Raw genomic sequence first — 16,358 nt, 5'->3', positions numbered from 1 at the left:
CCGATATGATTCTCCTATTAAATATCCTGGAAGGGTTTATATATTTTTAGGGAGCGGATAATACCAACATGCGAAGAGAAAACGCCACTAGAAAAAAGACCACCACACTCCTTATTCTTTTTAAAAACTAAAATTCATAATTTGGGGGTAGTCTACCATTTCCATACCTCAAGTGTCCCCAGAGGCATCAAGTGTAAGTATTCTCTAGTAAATAATTAAGTAAGTTTTGTGTGTTTTGATAATCATAGGTATTAAGTTCTCACAAACTGCCAGACTTGATATTTTTTCAGAGATTCTCTTTATTGATCATGGGAATAGTTTCATACAATTTTTTCTGGGGAGGGGGTGGGGGTTGCTAGGTCAACCTTCCTATAATCATAAAGAAATTCACCATCCCCCCTCCTTACACGGACTTACAGATACACATACATTTTGTAGAAAGATTATAAATATAGAACCGTAAAATACGCAAATTTATCCCCTGAAAAAAGAAACAGCACCCTGGTGATCGCCTATGCATCACAAGAAGCAACAATGGGCAGGGCATACGCTTAAAGTTCTTACATTATCGCTAATTTTTTTTTGAATATTTTAGCAATAACTTATTTAGAACATTTTTCAAAAACTCAGGAAGGTATTGGGTGTTTGTTTTTACTACACTTGTCCCCTGGACTTTATTTTTTTATTCTGATTGGTTGGTTCATTAAGTTGAGTGTCCAAATGTTTAATACTAATTGTAATCTATATAAGGGGTAACTTTATGCATAATCATTGGGAATTACATCAATTTATCAGCCATTGTCTTTTCCTTTAGATCCCTGGAAAAACTTGAAAGTTTTTTTTTAATCTTTTTGAAAAAATCTAGGAACACTTTTAACACTTCTCCGTATTTAGAATTAGATTTTGCTCATACAAAACAATATTAAAACATGAGAGAAATAGTGGAATTTATGTTGTTTTTTAGCAGTGAATATACACTATAATTCACTTTGTCTTTCCGTCAGTCTGTAACGTCTGGAGGTAAATGTGATTTCTCGACTGCTTTTAAAGATAAGGCAGCTAAAATTTTCAGTGACATATGCGCATCTAGTTTATATACTGTTTTGTCCGTCTGTCTATCGGTCATGCTCCATATGTCTTTTTTTTATTTATTTGTATCTGATAGTTAGATCTGTAGGTATACACACACACACATATAGACAAACAAACATTCTACCTCTTTTATATTGGGATAAATAAGCATACTTTTCTTATACATAATTTAATTGAAATTTTGTAAAAACACTTTTTTTGTCGGATGGTTTTTTTAAGACGAACGAAACTAAGGCATAAAACTCCGGGATTAATGGTTAGGTTAATTAAAGAGAAATAAATCGTCTTAATCACATCTAGATATTTAAAGTAAGGCACAAATTTTATTATTTTCAGACAGAAAAATATATTTGCCTTTTAACCTATACCTTCATCCCTGCGTATAAAACCCAAACCTATTCTAAAATGCACAAGAGGAGTTTCTTTAAAGATTTAGTCGTTTACAAGTGGGCCGTGTAGTAACACATACATACAGAAATCATGAAGCTGGCTTTGAACATTCTGGTAATAATATATATTCATCTCAACGTATTAATAGACACCTTTCTACGGATAGTAAAAAAATTTAAAGTTTATTTCCAGTTTTGTTAATCCAGAGGGGCCCACGGCCTGGGTCAATAAAACAGGAATTAATCTGATTGCTTTTCTTATTGTCATTTGCTGAAAACTCTCTATAATACGATACATGATTTTTATGTAATATTTATTTTATTATTTTAGGCATGTTAAAATAGTTTATTCAAGATTTGCATGATGATTTTTAATGTTTAATTTGGAAAGATTCAGCCAATTAATTCCAATTGAAATTGCCGCAAAATTTGATATTTTCTTGGGGTAAAGTTGGCGTATAACTTGTTTTTTTTCTTCATGTAACTGAAGAGAAGTGGGTAAGATTGGGAGAAAAAAGGAAAGTGGGTTGTAAGGAAAAATTTTCTTCAGAATTGTTTGTCAGAATCACATTCCCTTTTCCCTGGGGACATAAAGCAAATTATATTAAACATCTCTATATCGTTTAAAAATGAAATCGCGTCCATTTAAAATAATATTATGATAGAATAAGGTTAATCCTTTGCTTTGAATTCTAAAGTTTAATTTTCTTCATGTATTAGAGCTTCAATTCAATTATGTAAATTATGCTAGTAGAATTATTAATACTAGTAGAATCGGACAAAAGGACATACAGACGGAAATACAAATTATAGAATATCATTGCAACAATAGGAGGGAGTGGCCATTGGACAGTAAATCAAATGGATACCCAAAGATATTCTCTTATTTGTTTATATTGGATGGTTAAAGTTAAACTAATATTGTCCAAAATTTTCAACCAATAATTTTAATTGATAAAAGGTGTCTTTTTTTGTTACAATTATAATTGGGGGTAGACATCATTTTATCTTTCAATGTCTTTTCCCTTGAGACCCCAGACTGCCACCAAAATATTTTTAACACTTTATGAACTTGTTAGATTAAACAATTTAAAAAGTAATAATCTGCTATTTTGAATACTAGCGGCTTCGCCCCTAGCCTCTAGGGGCTTTGCCCCAAGAGGTGATAAAAAAAAATTATGGCGAAAATCGAAAGGACCTTGGAAATCTCCTTCAAAAAAAAAAAAAAAAAAAAAAAAATGGGGGGGGATTTTTTGGTTTTTGGGGGGGTTGGGGGTGTCCCACCCCCCAAGAAAATAGCTTAAAACCACCACAGGACCAATAGGTAGATACCCTGAAGAGTAGAATCCGATCGGTTCAGTGGTTACCGAGATCTTAAGGGACAGACAGACAGACAGACAGACGGACAGACGGACAGACGGACAGACGGACAGACGGACAGACGGACAGACGGACAGACAGACATCGTTCTACTTTGTATTATAGATAACTATGATTTTAAATGTAAAAGATCTCTAAAAATGCAAGACAAACTGTTATCTAAGCTTTTAATCTCCATAGCGTGTAAAAAGTGTAATAATTCTTTTTCTCGTATTCATTCGAATCCGGTGGATAGGAACCGGTTCTCATCCATACTAAAAAACTATGTCTAGCATCGTATTATATCCAGCTTTTTACGAATATAGAAATGTACAATCATAAGATTAAAACTAGTTTTTTTAGCCGGTGACTTCGTCACCTCGGGGCTAAAAAAACTAGTTTATAATACGATGCGAGAAATAACTATTATACAACAAGGATGACAAATAAGCACATTAAAAATCAAAATAACTATTTTTAAAAATTATAGAGTTGCTATTTAAGAATGTTATTTACAATATATAAAAGATATTTGATTATAATCCCTGCAGAAAACTAACCCTGCTTACCCTTTTTTCCATGTAACCTAGCCAAAATAAGTAGAAAAATAACTTCCAAATAAAATTACGTTCTTGTTTTTTATTGCAAGGAAAATTGTCAATTTTTTAAACACAATTTCACAATTGCTTTAATTCCAATAAATAAAAGTTATCAATACACTGAATTGTATTATCATTCAAAATTAGAATAATAACAGAAAACTGACAACTTTAGAAAAGCTATGCTTTTTAAAATGTTAGGTCATGGCCCTATAAACCCTACCTACCACTCTATGCAGCGAGGGAGGGGACCTTTGGGCTCTTAATTATACTGGTACCCAAAGTCTTTAATGGTCGCATTATTTTATTTGTAGTATAAAAACTTTGGGTACGTTAACCCTTACAGATCGGGCCCAAATTCCCACCTTAATAGATCGGGGGGGGGGGGGGGGCTCTTTGAGCCCCCCCCCTCTCTCTCGGCTCCTGGTACAGATAAAGACGTAAAATTTTTTTCTGGTGGTTCATGTGTATTTTTAGAAAAATTACTTTTTTTAGTCATAGCAGTCAGACCGCTCCTTAGCCGCTTTTTAGCGGCCAGCCGCTAAATTTTAAAACAGCTGTAGAGCGGCCAATTTTGCAGCTAGGATGACCAAATTTTAGGACGAACTTTTATTTTTCATAACAAAAAAATTACTTTTTCTGATCATCGCCGAAAAACGGCATATAACGGAAACCGCCATTTTCGGCGGTTACGGCAGTAAAACGGCGGTTGGCGGCGCAAATTAATATTTTTATCTGTTTATTATTGCTCAAGGATTTACCAAAAAAAATTATAGGTCTCTAGCTGTAATAGAAGCCACGATATTTATGATATATGTATGTAGTAAAAGCCGGACAAAAATCGGTCATAAAGTCGGTCAGGGAGCGGTCAAATGGTCATAACACCACTTTTCTCAGATGTTCATTGATATCTAAGTATTCACCAAAAAATATTTAGGTTTCTACCTTATACACAAAAGTCATAATGTAGAAATTAAGATTTATTTAGAATTTTTTCTTAATTTTTTTTGCTACCCAACCGACTTTGACCGGACACCACGACCGACACAGACCAGATATCCTAATAAAATCAACTCTTGCCGACGTATAATTACTAAACTTAAAAAGTCATGAAGTTACAGCTCTCCATCTTACCTACAAAAAAAATGAGATTAAAAAAACTAGAGGGGGGGGGCTCTTTGAGCCCCCCCCCCCCCCCGATCTGTAAGGGTTAAAAAATTTCTATTTGTTAGTTCAAAAATAGTAGTGTAAAAACGATGCAACCAATAATTTACATCAGCATAAGGGCTAATCTTGTTTGTCATCATAGGGGAAGTATATCAATTTATCGTCCATTGTCTTATTTAATACCTATATTTGCGACAACTTTTATTTAATGAAATCTTCCAATTTTTAACATGTACAAAATCTCTGGCCCTCTCGGACAGGTTCGAACTCGGGACAACCGGGTAAGAAGACTCGCGTTCTATATACTGAGCTACACGAAACTTCAAAGATAGGTTGTAAAAAAAGAAAATGTATTAAAAAAAAGTATTATTCACCAAACCTCGAAGTTTTTTTCATAAACTCTCACCAAACTCTCACCAAACCTCCCTGTTTTTTGGGGTATATGTATTTTGAAGATTTAAAAATTTAAACAAGTTTTTGCACAAAAAAAGCAATATATGGCCTAAAAAATCAAATCAAAAAAAAAATTTAAATCTACAAAATACAAATATTTTAGATACAGAGGTTTCGTGATAAAGAAATAAATGTTCCCCCCCTCTCTCCCTTTTTATCCCACTTCATATGTTCTTCCTGGTCGAAAAGTACATGGACAAAATTTCCTCTGTAAAAGATTTAGCAATATTTCGTATAAATTAAGCAATATTACTTAAAACTATTTAAAAACAGATAAAACATTATATCTAATGTACATGCACATATAATAATCCTAAAAACGATATTCTTTTAACAATTTACATCAAAAAACAGTAAAGAAAAAAAGACAATAGAATAAATCAACCTCATTTTCTCACCAAACTCTCACCAAACCTCCCTGTTTTTTGGGGTATATGTATTTTGAAGATTTAAAAATCTAGACAAGTTTTTGCACAAAAAAAGCAATTTATGGCCTAAAGAATCAAATTGAAAAAAAATTTTAAATCTACAAAATACAAATATTTTAGATACGGAGGTTTCGTGATAAAGAAATAAATGTTACCCCCTCTCTCCCTTTTTATCCCACTTCATATGTTCTTCCTTCCCTATTTCCTCCTTATATCTCCTCCCCCACCTCCTTAATTTTTACAATTATTGCTGGTGTTCTTGGTAGGGTGGTTATCGCACTTGCTTCTTAATGTGAAGATAGCGGGTTCAATTCTTGGCGAATAATCTGTAAATTTTGTTTTCACTTTCTCTCTCTCTTTTTCACTTTCTCTCTTTTTCTCTCTCTTTCTCTTTTTCTCTTTCTTTTTCTTTCTCTCTCTCTCTCTCTCTCTCTCTCTCTCTCTTAATTTTTATAATTAATTTTACACAATTTATAACGGCGTTCTTGGTATGATGGTTATCGTATTTGCTTTTAAATATGAATATAGCATGTTCAAATCTCGGTGAATGTTATGAAATTTTTTTTCACTTTCTCTCTTTTTCTCTCTCTCTCTCTCTCTCTCTCTCAGGTAAGGACAATAGAAGAAAAAGGTTGATATTCAGACAATGGACTGTTATATACTTACGAATTTTTAATAGGCCTCTAAACAGCGTTCGTGGCACAGAGGTAACGTGTTCGTCTATGGCTGAGAATGTTTAGGATCAATTCCTGAGTGAGTTCTTACTTTTGAAAAAAAATAATTTTGAGAAAATTTTTCGTGGATTTCCAGTCAGATTAGAACCTGGAATTTAGAAATGGCAAGCTAGAGTGTAAAACACTAAAACATGCAGGATACATATTTCAGTGCAATTTTTTAATAATACATAATAAAATTTGTATTTGATATTCCCTGACCCTAAATACATTCTCACTTTAATATTCCAGTATTGCTTTGAATCCGAATTAGAACCGGTTCTTAGCCATACTGAAAAATATATATATGCATCGTATTATATCCAGTTTTCTATGAATATAAAAATGTACAATCATTTGAGATTAAAGCCAGTGTTATATAATAATAGTTAATGATACAATGCTAAATAACTATTATATTACTCCCCCCTCTCAAACCCCCTTGAAATATTTTTGATTCATAAATGAATTAATCGATTCGTGAATTTGATATGTAATAAGGAAAGAATAATTTGTTGTCAACGGAATTTTGGATAAAAAATGTGTAACCAAGCAAGACTAGAACCTGGATTTTAAGGATGACAAACCAGCGTGTTAACCCATGCGCTATTTAGGAAAGGAACTTTCACTCAAATCTTAAGCTAATAATTAAAAAAATTTAATACAAAAGCTTGGAAGTAAAATGCTTTTTCATGCACTAGCATCTAGAGGCTTTCTATTGGAATATCTTATAAGTAGCCAAAAACCATCCCATATCTTAAAACTAATAATTACATTAGTCTATAACCATCCTAAACCCTCTGTGAAACTTTCCTCAAATGGAGAACTCAATCGGTTCAGTAGTTATTGATCCATTAAGCTTCAGACCAAAAAAACATTACTTTATATAATAGGATATACAGAAAATATGTTTTTCTATGAATATGTTAATATTTATATTTTATGATGGATTTTATAGATGTCGTTTCTCTAAGTCATACGCAGTCATATTCAATGTTGAAGGGTGACGCAAATTCAGATTTCAAATCAACCATAGAAGAAATTAAACAAAAAAGCTAAAACCCTTTTTTTTGTTAAAATTAATGTTTCAGGATGATGATTTTTATAAGAATCAATATCAATAATGTATCATAACAGAAGGAAACAATTATTTTCACCAATTTATCTAAACCTGGATGGTACATCCAGGCATTTCTAGTCCCTTAATATTGTAGATTATCACAATCTCAAATATAATAAACAAAATTACCCCTTATGCCGATTTTTAAAAAAAGCTGACATGAATTTGTGCACAGACTGAAGGACGGAAGTACAGACAGAGTGAATTATAGAGTAGGTTCACTTTTTAAAAATCTATTTTTTTCAAAGAATGCTTAAAATTATCAGTTTTGTCCTAATGATATAATTCTATTAAATGCATGACATAGACTTGGCGCATAATATTTGTCTTTAAATCCCTTGTCATAGAATTAGTTATATACTCGTTCTAAATTTATTTGGGATAAAAACTGATATTTTTAATGATATCTATCTATATCTAGTATCATAGTTAAAACCATGGAAAACTATTAACCAGAAAAATCAAGAAAGCCCGTATAGTACACCCATTTTAGGGTCATATTAATGCGCAGATTTCTTTTTGCCGGCGGTTTTTGGGGTATTGGAAATTCCATGCCAAGAAAACGTTCTATAAAAACAACCTTTAAATAGTTTATTGATTTTGGTTTTTTCCTTATTGGAGAAATTCTTTATAATAAGATACTATACTTGATTTTTCAGTATAACTAAGAATCAGATTTGATGGATTAGTTTTTTAACGCATTATTATAGACAGCTTTCTGGAGATTGTAAAATGAAAAATTACAAAACTGGTACCTATTGATTTTATAATCTTTATTTTATTATTAGTGGAAAAATGTTTGTAATACGATACATGATTTTTAAGAATGACTTAGAACAGGTTCTAATCCAGCGGATATTAATCGGTTTAGAAGCTATACTGAAAAATAATTTATGATCTTTCCATCTAATTTATTGTAAATTTTGATTCTGCGCTACACATTATAATTTAATAGTAACAGGATGTGTGTGTGTGTGTGTGTGTGTGTGTGTGTATAGTAAATGAACCTGCTTACGGCTGATCTGATATTGTTCTTTTTTTTTCCATGAAGATTCTCATTGGTCCAATAAAGGTTTATAAGTATTTTGAGAGACTGTACTTTTAGAAATAGCTTCTAAATAATGATAAAATTACTTAACCCTTTTTACTTTTTTGGGTGATCGACTTATCAGTCATGTCCTATACTCTAAGGTCGTAGCCGCTATTAGATAATTTTCCTTGTTTCTAAACCATTGATTAATTTAATCAATTTATTTTTGTATTATGTAATATTGTCTTATTGCATTTATATACACATAAACCACCAGGGATTTTAAGGGATAAAACAATGGAAGATTAATTGATATACAATATACATCCCCAATGATGATAAACAAAATTTTTTGAGATTTTATTGATCTTGAAAAATTTGGACCCACTAGTTAGGAACTAACCAATCACAATTCTTTAAAGTGCCCAAAGTTTTTGAGTCAACGAATAAGATAAGGTGGTTAATGTTATAAACCTTTGTGCACCAGTGTTATTTGCAGTCCAATGTCCCCTCCCTCCCTGCTCATAAGATAACGTGACAGACAGACAAATTTGTTGTTATAGTAATCACTAGCGGCTACGTCCCTAGAGGCCTCTAGGGGCACTTGAGGTGTAGGGGGCTTGAATTCAACCATCCCCCCCATTTTGATTTTAGTTTCAAAAAGAAAAAGTTATTTTTCTTTTTGGTGGGGGGGGGGGTTGTTGGAGGTACTCTCTTCAAAATAGCTATAAACCTTCCCAGGACCTTACAAAGCCACACTATAAAGGAGAACCGTAACGGCCCAGCGGTTAGCGAGATCCTTCGCTACAGACAAAAAACACATTGCTACTTTATATTATAGGATTATTGCAACAATCAAACAGTATAATTGTATTACACAAAATAATTTTGACAAAATGATAATACTACGCATGTTTTAAATGGACATACGAACTTTCTGGTAAATTATAAGGTTGCTACTCTTTTATAATCGTACCTATCTATTAAAGGAATCATCATGCAAAGTTTTTTAAAAATTAGATTAATGCCTTAATGAACTATATGCCGGACCGACTCTAATTGTAGAATAGCTTTGCTTTCAAAAAAGCTAATTGTTTGAAGATGGGCATGTTTGTTTTTATCTGATGGTATAATGGTATTCGAGATATTCAAGTAATCTAATTTATTTATTGCATCTATTAATTTTTTTACTTTTTGATATCCGCAAACTTTGAATAGTATTTTGAATGCGAAGTTTATTTAATTTTGGCAAGTAAGAATGGTCTCATCTATTTCAAACTTGACATAATTATTTTTTGTAGCAGTTAGTTACGATTTAGGAAGCGTGGCAACTCTATACAATTTCAAAAAAGTCTTTTGTCCATTTTAAACATGATGATGATTAAGCATTTAGAACAATGTTCTTAGCGACGCAACTATATACTTGTGAATTTATTAAGTACTAGCGGCTACGGCCCTAGAGGCCTCTAGTGGCACTCTAAATGTTTTTTTTTGGTTCAAGTCTCTAAGATACCAATCTATTTTGCGATCAAGCCTCTACGATACCTGTTTGTGTTGCGTTGAAGTCTGTAGGCAAACATTTTTTAAAGATTTTTTTGTGATTTCTTGGGAGGGTGGTGGTACCCTCCCCCCAAATATTTATAAACCTTCCAGGAACCTATGAGAAAATACCCTGTTCAGGAGAAACCGATCGGTTCAGGGGTTAGCGAGATCCTTCGGTACATACAAAAAGACAGACAGACAAACAGACATCCTGTTACTTTATTACAAGGATTTAATTTTAATGCTTTGGCAATTAAAAAAATCATTAGAGGACTTCCCGACAAATGTTTAGATTTTAATAACTTTAAATTCAATAAAAAAACTGTGAATTATTGAGTTTTTAGTCTTTGTTGAAGCAAGTTTTAATATTGTTGTTGTCATAATTTCAGGGAGGGAATGGACATGGGCATGAAAGTCCAAGGGTTCTTTACCCCCTCAAACTTTGAAACCACTCTTTTAACTGACCTCAAAATTTAAAAAAATGCAATAAGTATTAAATAACCCCCCAAAAAACTTTGAAAGCCTTCAAAATAAAAAGCTTGGACGTCACTGGACTAAAAATTGAACCCTAAAGTTTAAAAACATGTTCTATAATTCGCTAGAATAAAATTTTGGGTATCTTCATTGAATTTTGATTGGTTGGCTAAAAAAATATTGTCAAAACGTTTCTGGCAATAATTTAATAATGATGTAATAGGGGTGTAATAATTCATGTCTATTGTCCTATCCCTTAAGATCCCTGCATAATTTTAAATAGCTTAGTAACGCTTATGAATAAATAGCACCAATAAAATTTCGAATAGTCACGAAGAAACAAAAAGAAACACAATTAAACATCTAAATTAGATTTATTCTGGGATATAGGAATTGGAATCTTTAAAACAAGGATGACAACATCCACAAGTAGTAAAGCTCGTAAATATTAAGAACAGCCATGCTCTGCAGATGTTTGGTAGGAATGTTAATCTAAACACAAAATTTTTGTTGTCTATCTTTTATAAAAGCGAAGAAAATACATATTTCCTATAAAAATAAGTATTCCATTCCATAGTAATACCGAAAACCAGACGACTAAGTTTTTTATTAAGTTTTTATTAATTTCTACTGGATAAAAACCGACTCTGAATCATGCTGAAAACGTTTTCTCATCCGAGGACGACTGTCTATAATGCAATACAATATTTATCAATCATACAATAAAATTGGATATCAAAGAAAGTAATACTTGGAAAAAATTCGTTTTGAATTGACTTGAAGAAAACAAGGATGGAAATATTCATAATTTACAAAATTCCAAAATTCATCTTAAACATACATTCCAGAAATTTAATTTACTTTTCCAATTTGAAATAAAAATAGAGTTTCTGTGTACCTTGAATTCAAACAGCGATGTTTCTATAGTATCTTTATTATACTTTAATTGCTTGCCAAATTATATTTTAAACTTTTGTTTTGTCATTGTTTTATATTCATATCTAACCGAGGGCCCAACAAAATTTAGAATTATTCTCCAGGGCTATACTAAAAAGTACTTTTAGTGTAAGATTTAAGTCAGATTTGTAGTTCATAAGTTAAGTTAAGTAAATTTTCGAGAATAATAATACTTTTAAAAAAATGTCTTTCCCTTTCAAAGGTTTGATTATTGGCCGAAAAAATAAAGGATTTAAATGTTGAATGTTACACATTATTTTCTATGCAGTAAGCAAAAAAAAAGTTTTAACATGTTATTTTGTATAACCACCTCTTACCTTGATAAAATATCATGCTGTATGTGAGGGGTAAATATGATCAATATTTTTGCTATGCTGCTATGTCAGATGAGTAACACAAAAATTAGGAGAAGGGGAACTGCAATGGCGCAAATGATGACTAAAACTGAAATGTTGGCGTGGCGATTGTAATAAAATTGTCTTTTATTTTGAGGCTGAGCATCTTAGGACAGAATCTTCCTTATTTCAAAGTGCTTTTAATCAAATAATTATCCAATTTTTTTTAAATTTAACCAATTTATAGTTAAAGAAAATATAATTCTTAGAAAAATTAAAACTTAATTCATTTCATGTTTGAAGATGAAAAAAAAATGATGTGATTGATGTTCTTTTTTTGTAATTTAAGAAATTAGTGCTATCCCTCATGACAAACTACATAAAATCGTAGCTCTTAAATGGTTGGACAAACGAACATGAACACTTGTAAAGTGTCAGAACTTAATAAGCAGAATTTAAATATATAAGTTTAAACAAAATTTTAAGAAAATCTGGTGCTAAACTTCTTAAATACAGGTTACTTTCTAAATTGTACCTAACTGTTATAGGAATCATCAAAGTTTGAAATCGATAGGACAATTCAAACATGTATAAATTAATGAAAGAACTATCCGTTACGGACGGATGGACGGACCGAACCTAATTATAGAAAAGCTTCGCATTTAAAAAATTTTAAATGGCGGGAGGGTTATGAAAATTAACTGAAACATAACGTAAAGTGCTTGTTTACACCCTCTTTTAACAATTTTAAAAATAATATTTTTAATATTCAATTTCAGGTTTTGTTTGTGTTTATGCAGTTGGCAGCTCTTGTGAATGCGGGAACAATGCAACTTGTAGAGCAGCCGCACTCCCTTCAAAAGAGAGAACCCCAAAGGTAGATAGATAGATAGAAAGACATTAAATAAGGATGACAACATCCAAAAGTAGGAAAGGAAAAAAAAGTTATAGGGCATATATTTGTTGTCATTAATAAAATATAAAAAAAATCATAAAACTGGATGCACGTTTGAATATTAAATATTTTTAAAAAAAAGTAAGCCGTTTATCCACATAGGAGCCGCAACATTCACTTCTCATATTGGTTTCTTACAGACTAATGAACGGACATGAAAAATTATAGAGTAGATTTAAAACTAAAAATATTTACAGAAATAAAAAAGGTGTCTAAGATAGTTAATTATATTCACATTGACGCATGCATGTAATATGTAGATTGAACATGACCACTGCCCCTGACGCGCCCACCAACTTGAGCATAACTGTGGAGGATGGGGATGTTGCCACTGTTAACTGGGACCCTCCAATAGTCGGTCAACACAGTGCATTTAAGCTGAAGCTTATTCCATTAAATATTCTCCGGAATATTGTTATCAAAGAGACAACGAACACCCTACGTGACTTGACTCCGGGAGCTTCATATCAAGTCCAGGTCTTCAGTATCAATGAGGATAAAGAATCACAGACTTATATATCGACTAATTTTACAACGCAACCAAACCCTCCAGGAAGACTGATAGTTTGGTTCAGAAATGAGACAACTCTGATACCGTTGTGGGAACCTCCTGTACCTGCAGGTTTCTTCACAGATTATAAAATATGTATTGACCCTAAAGACGCCAACTGTACGTATGTCAAGAGAGGGGAGGATGACACCCCTATCCCCGCTCAGGTGGCATTCAATGGTCTAGTTCCCGGCAGAAAATATAATATTAGTGTTCAAACCGTATCTGAGGACCGTCTATCTGAGCCATCATTATCAAAAGGGCAATACCGGACAAAACCGCTACGACCACACAATGTCACCTTCAATCCTGACAAGATTGGACCATACAACTTTGAGGTTCAGTGGGAGGGTCCAGAGGGTGTTTCTGAGTTTGATGGGTATACAGTGGATATTGACGCTATTGACATCAATGGAACAACAAATACAATAGCAACTATAGAACGCGGACAGCCTAAGGTAGCTCAATTTACTGAAAATCTATGCCCTGGTATGACATATATGGTTCTGGTAAAATCTCACTCTGATGGAGTAGACTCTCATCCTGCCACTGGTTATGTGACAACAAGACCTCTACCTGTTACAATTCTCAAACAGGCAACAGATAATATCACAGGAGAACCTTCACTGACTTGGCAGCCAAATCCTGATTCTTCACAAGATACATATAAGGTTGAATATCATGATGTGGATATTGTTGATGAAGATTCTAACAGTGCTATAGTTGATATGCCAGCCTTCTCAATGTCCAACCTGAAACCTGGCAATAACTACAGCATCACTGTTAAGGCTATTAGTAATGGCATGGAGTCAGAGGGTACGACACTAATCCAGGCTGCAAGCCCTTCCTCACCTACTATTGAGTAGTAAAGCCAATGCCAGGAAGATTCAACCTCTTATGTTACCAGCAAACACGAAACAATGTCAAGAAATGAAACCTACTAAAACAATGTAGAAATAAAATAAACCATACTAATCATAAAACATACAAATTCCTTCAAGACTTCAATACAAGAAACAAATTGTCAGCTAAGTAGATAAGTTCATTAACAATATTAGATGGTCCTGATACTTTAACAACCATCCAGAAACAAAGGATGATAAAAAATTTGGACAGAAATCTGATAATAGTGCTCCAACCAACTACACTATTTGTACACCTATGTTACTTTGAAAATGATCTATTAGGTTACTCCAAAATATCTGACAAAAAAGACAGATAAAAATATTGTTTTAGGATTGATCTCACGCCTCTCCCAGTGGACATTCTAGAGCTAAAAATAAGTTCAATGACTCTTATATACCAAAATTTGACTCTGACTTTACATAATTTACATATGACTATATTAATTACTAGCAGCCACGCCCCCTAGAGGCTTCTAGGGGCACTTAGGATGGGGAATCAATACTACAACCCATTCTTTTTTAAAAAGTATTGTTTTTAGGGAGACTTTTTTTGGGAGGGGTGAAGAGGAAGCAATTTATTAATTTTAGTTTTTTAAATGAAAATTTTTATAAACCTTCCCAGGACCTGATGCCTCTAATTTTATTTTGGTGATAGTTACCTCCAGTTTTCTAACTGGCATATGCAATGAAAATCAACCTATATTGAAAAAGTTGCCAACTATGAATAAAATAGTTATTAATGTTGACCATTATGTAATTTCTAATAATTTTTGTTTTAAAATCTTCTGAATAAAATTTGATAACTGTAAGGACACATATTTCATATAAATGATTTAATAAAAACAAGCCCAAAATATTTTATTTTGATTTCAATTTCGTTTTCCTCTTTATCCTTGCAAAGTATAAAATATAAAAGTGTGCTAAAAGTTTTAAAAAGGTACAATCTAATGAAAAGAACACAGTAGTAAATTTATTTGTCATCAAAAGGGCTGTTATTTGATCTAATAGCTTTTTACCAATTACTCTAATTGCAGCACACAATATTTCTTATTGAGTCAGTAAGGTAAGTGGGTACCTAAAGAGATGCTTCACATTTAATGATAAACGGTAGCTGTGTTTGGTGCCCTACGAAAAATAGGGATAGATGTCACCACTTTTGGCCTATCTTTTCTATTGACGTCATAGTAGAGGGAAATAAAATGGGGAAAGCAACCCCGTAGATAAGAGATGCGGTATAGGATATTTCCTGACGTTAATAGAATAGGTAGGCAAAATGCAGTGACATCTATCCCCATATTACTAGGGAACTATAGACAGCTACAGATAAACATTCATATTGATATTTACAACCTAAAGTGGATCTATTTTAGAGGAAGACATTATGGTGGTGGAGGCTATTATAATGGAGGATACAACAATGGATACAGACCCCAGAACAACGGAGGTGGTGGTGGAATCCTGAACCTCCTGACCAACCCACTTGTCTTAGCTTTCAAGGAATAAATCATACACACACATTTAAAGCCTTAAAATAAAGTAACAGGATGTTTTCTGTTTGTCTCTTTGTACCGCTGAACCAATATGGTTCTTCTTTACAGGGTAGCTTCTCATAGGTTCTGGAAAAATTTATAACTATTTTAGGGGAGAGTACCACCACCCTCCCAAAAGAATTTTTTGTCAAAACCAAAATAAAAAATGGGGGGGGGGGAAATATGGTCGACCCTTTCCCATAAACAAAAATTTCAACTCCTGTAGTCGCTATCTATAATACAAAGTAGAACGATGTTTGTTTGTCTGTCTGTTTGTTTGTCCGTCTGTGTTTGTTTGTAGCGAAGGATCTCGCTAACCGCTAAACCGATCAGGTTCTCCTTTTCAGGGTAGCTTCTCATAGGTCCCGGAAAGATTTAAAATTATTTTCTTGGGGGGTGGGTCACCCCTACCCCCCCCCAAAAAAAAAAAATTAAAAATTCCCCCTCCCAAAAAAAGAAAAAAAATTGTTTGATAAAACCTCTTGGGGCAAAGCGAAGCCTTTAGTTGTTAAATAAAGCAAAAGGGGTTCTTTCCCTATCTTGAAGAAATTAATAACCATAGTTTTCTGTGTATTTTCATTTAGTATAAATTAAGGTTAAATCCAGTGTGCAATTAAGTCAAAATTTTTTTTTATGATTTTCTTATAAAAATTGTGGCATCTGAAAGAAATATTTATGTATGATTTAATAAATTGTAGGGTGCGCTTTTTGGAACTTTGGTTGGTAATGCTATCAATGGAAACAATGGAAAATAATTTACT

The 16,358-nt window shown here is 32.7% G+C and overlaps 2 protein-coding genes across 3 annotated transcripts in view; both read left to right on the top strand.

The window, feature by feature from the left end:
* LOC145305885 (protein FAM221B-like) overlaps window positions 1-16,358 on the top strand; it is a 519,245-nt gene that overhangs the window by 21,880 nt on the left and 481,007 nt on the right. The window lies entirely within an intron of this gene.
* Window positions 1,463-15,417, top strand: LOC145305525 (tyrosine-protein phosphatase 10D-like). The gene is made up of 3 exons (XM_080147160.1): window positions 1,463-1,596; window positions 12,438-12,535; window positions 12,874-15,417. The coding sequence occupies exons 1-3, from the start codon at window positions 1,573-1,575 to the stop codon at window positions 14,027-14,029; spliced, it is 1,278 nt and encodes a 425-aa protein (XP_080003286.1). The 5' UTR covers window positions 1,463-1,572; the 3' UTR covers window positions 14,030-15,417.

Source organism: Acartia tonsa, chromosome 14 (assembly GCF_053477335.1).
Source record: "Acartia tonsa isolate MP-2025a chromosome 14, ASM5347733v1, whole genome shotgun sequence".
Taxonomy (NCBI): domain Eukaryota; kingdom Metazoa; phylum Arthropoda; class Copepoda; order Calanoida; family Acartiidae; genus Acartia; species Acartia tonsa.
Note: the sequence above shows the minus strand (reverse complement) of the source record. Positions and strands in the feature narration are given on the sequence as shown.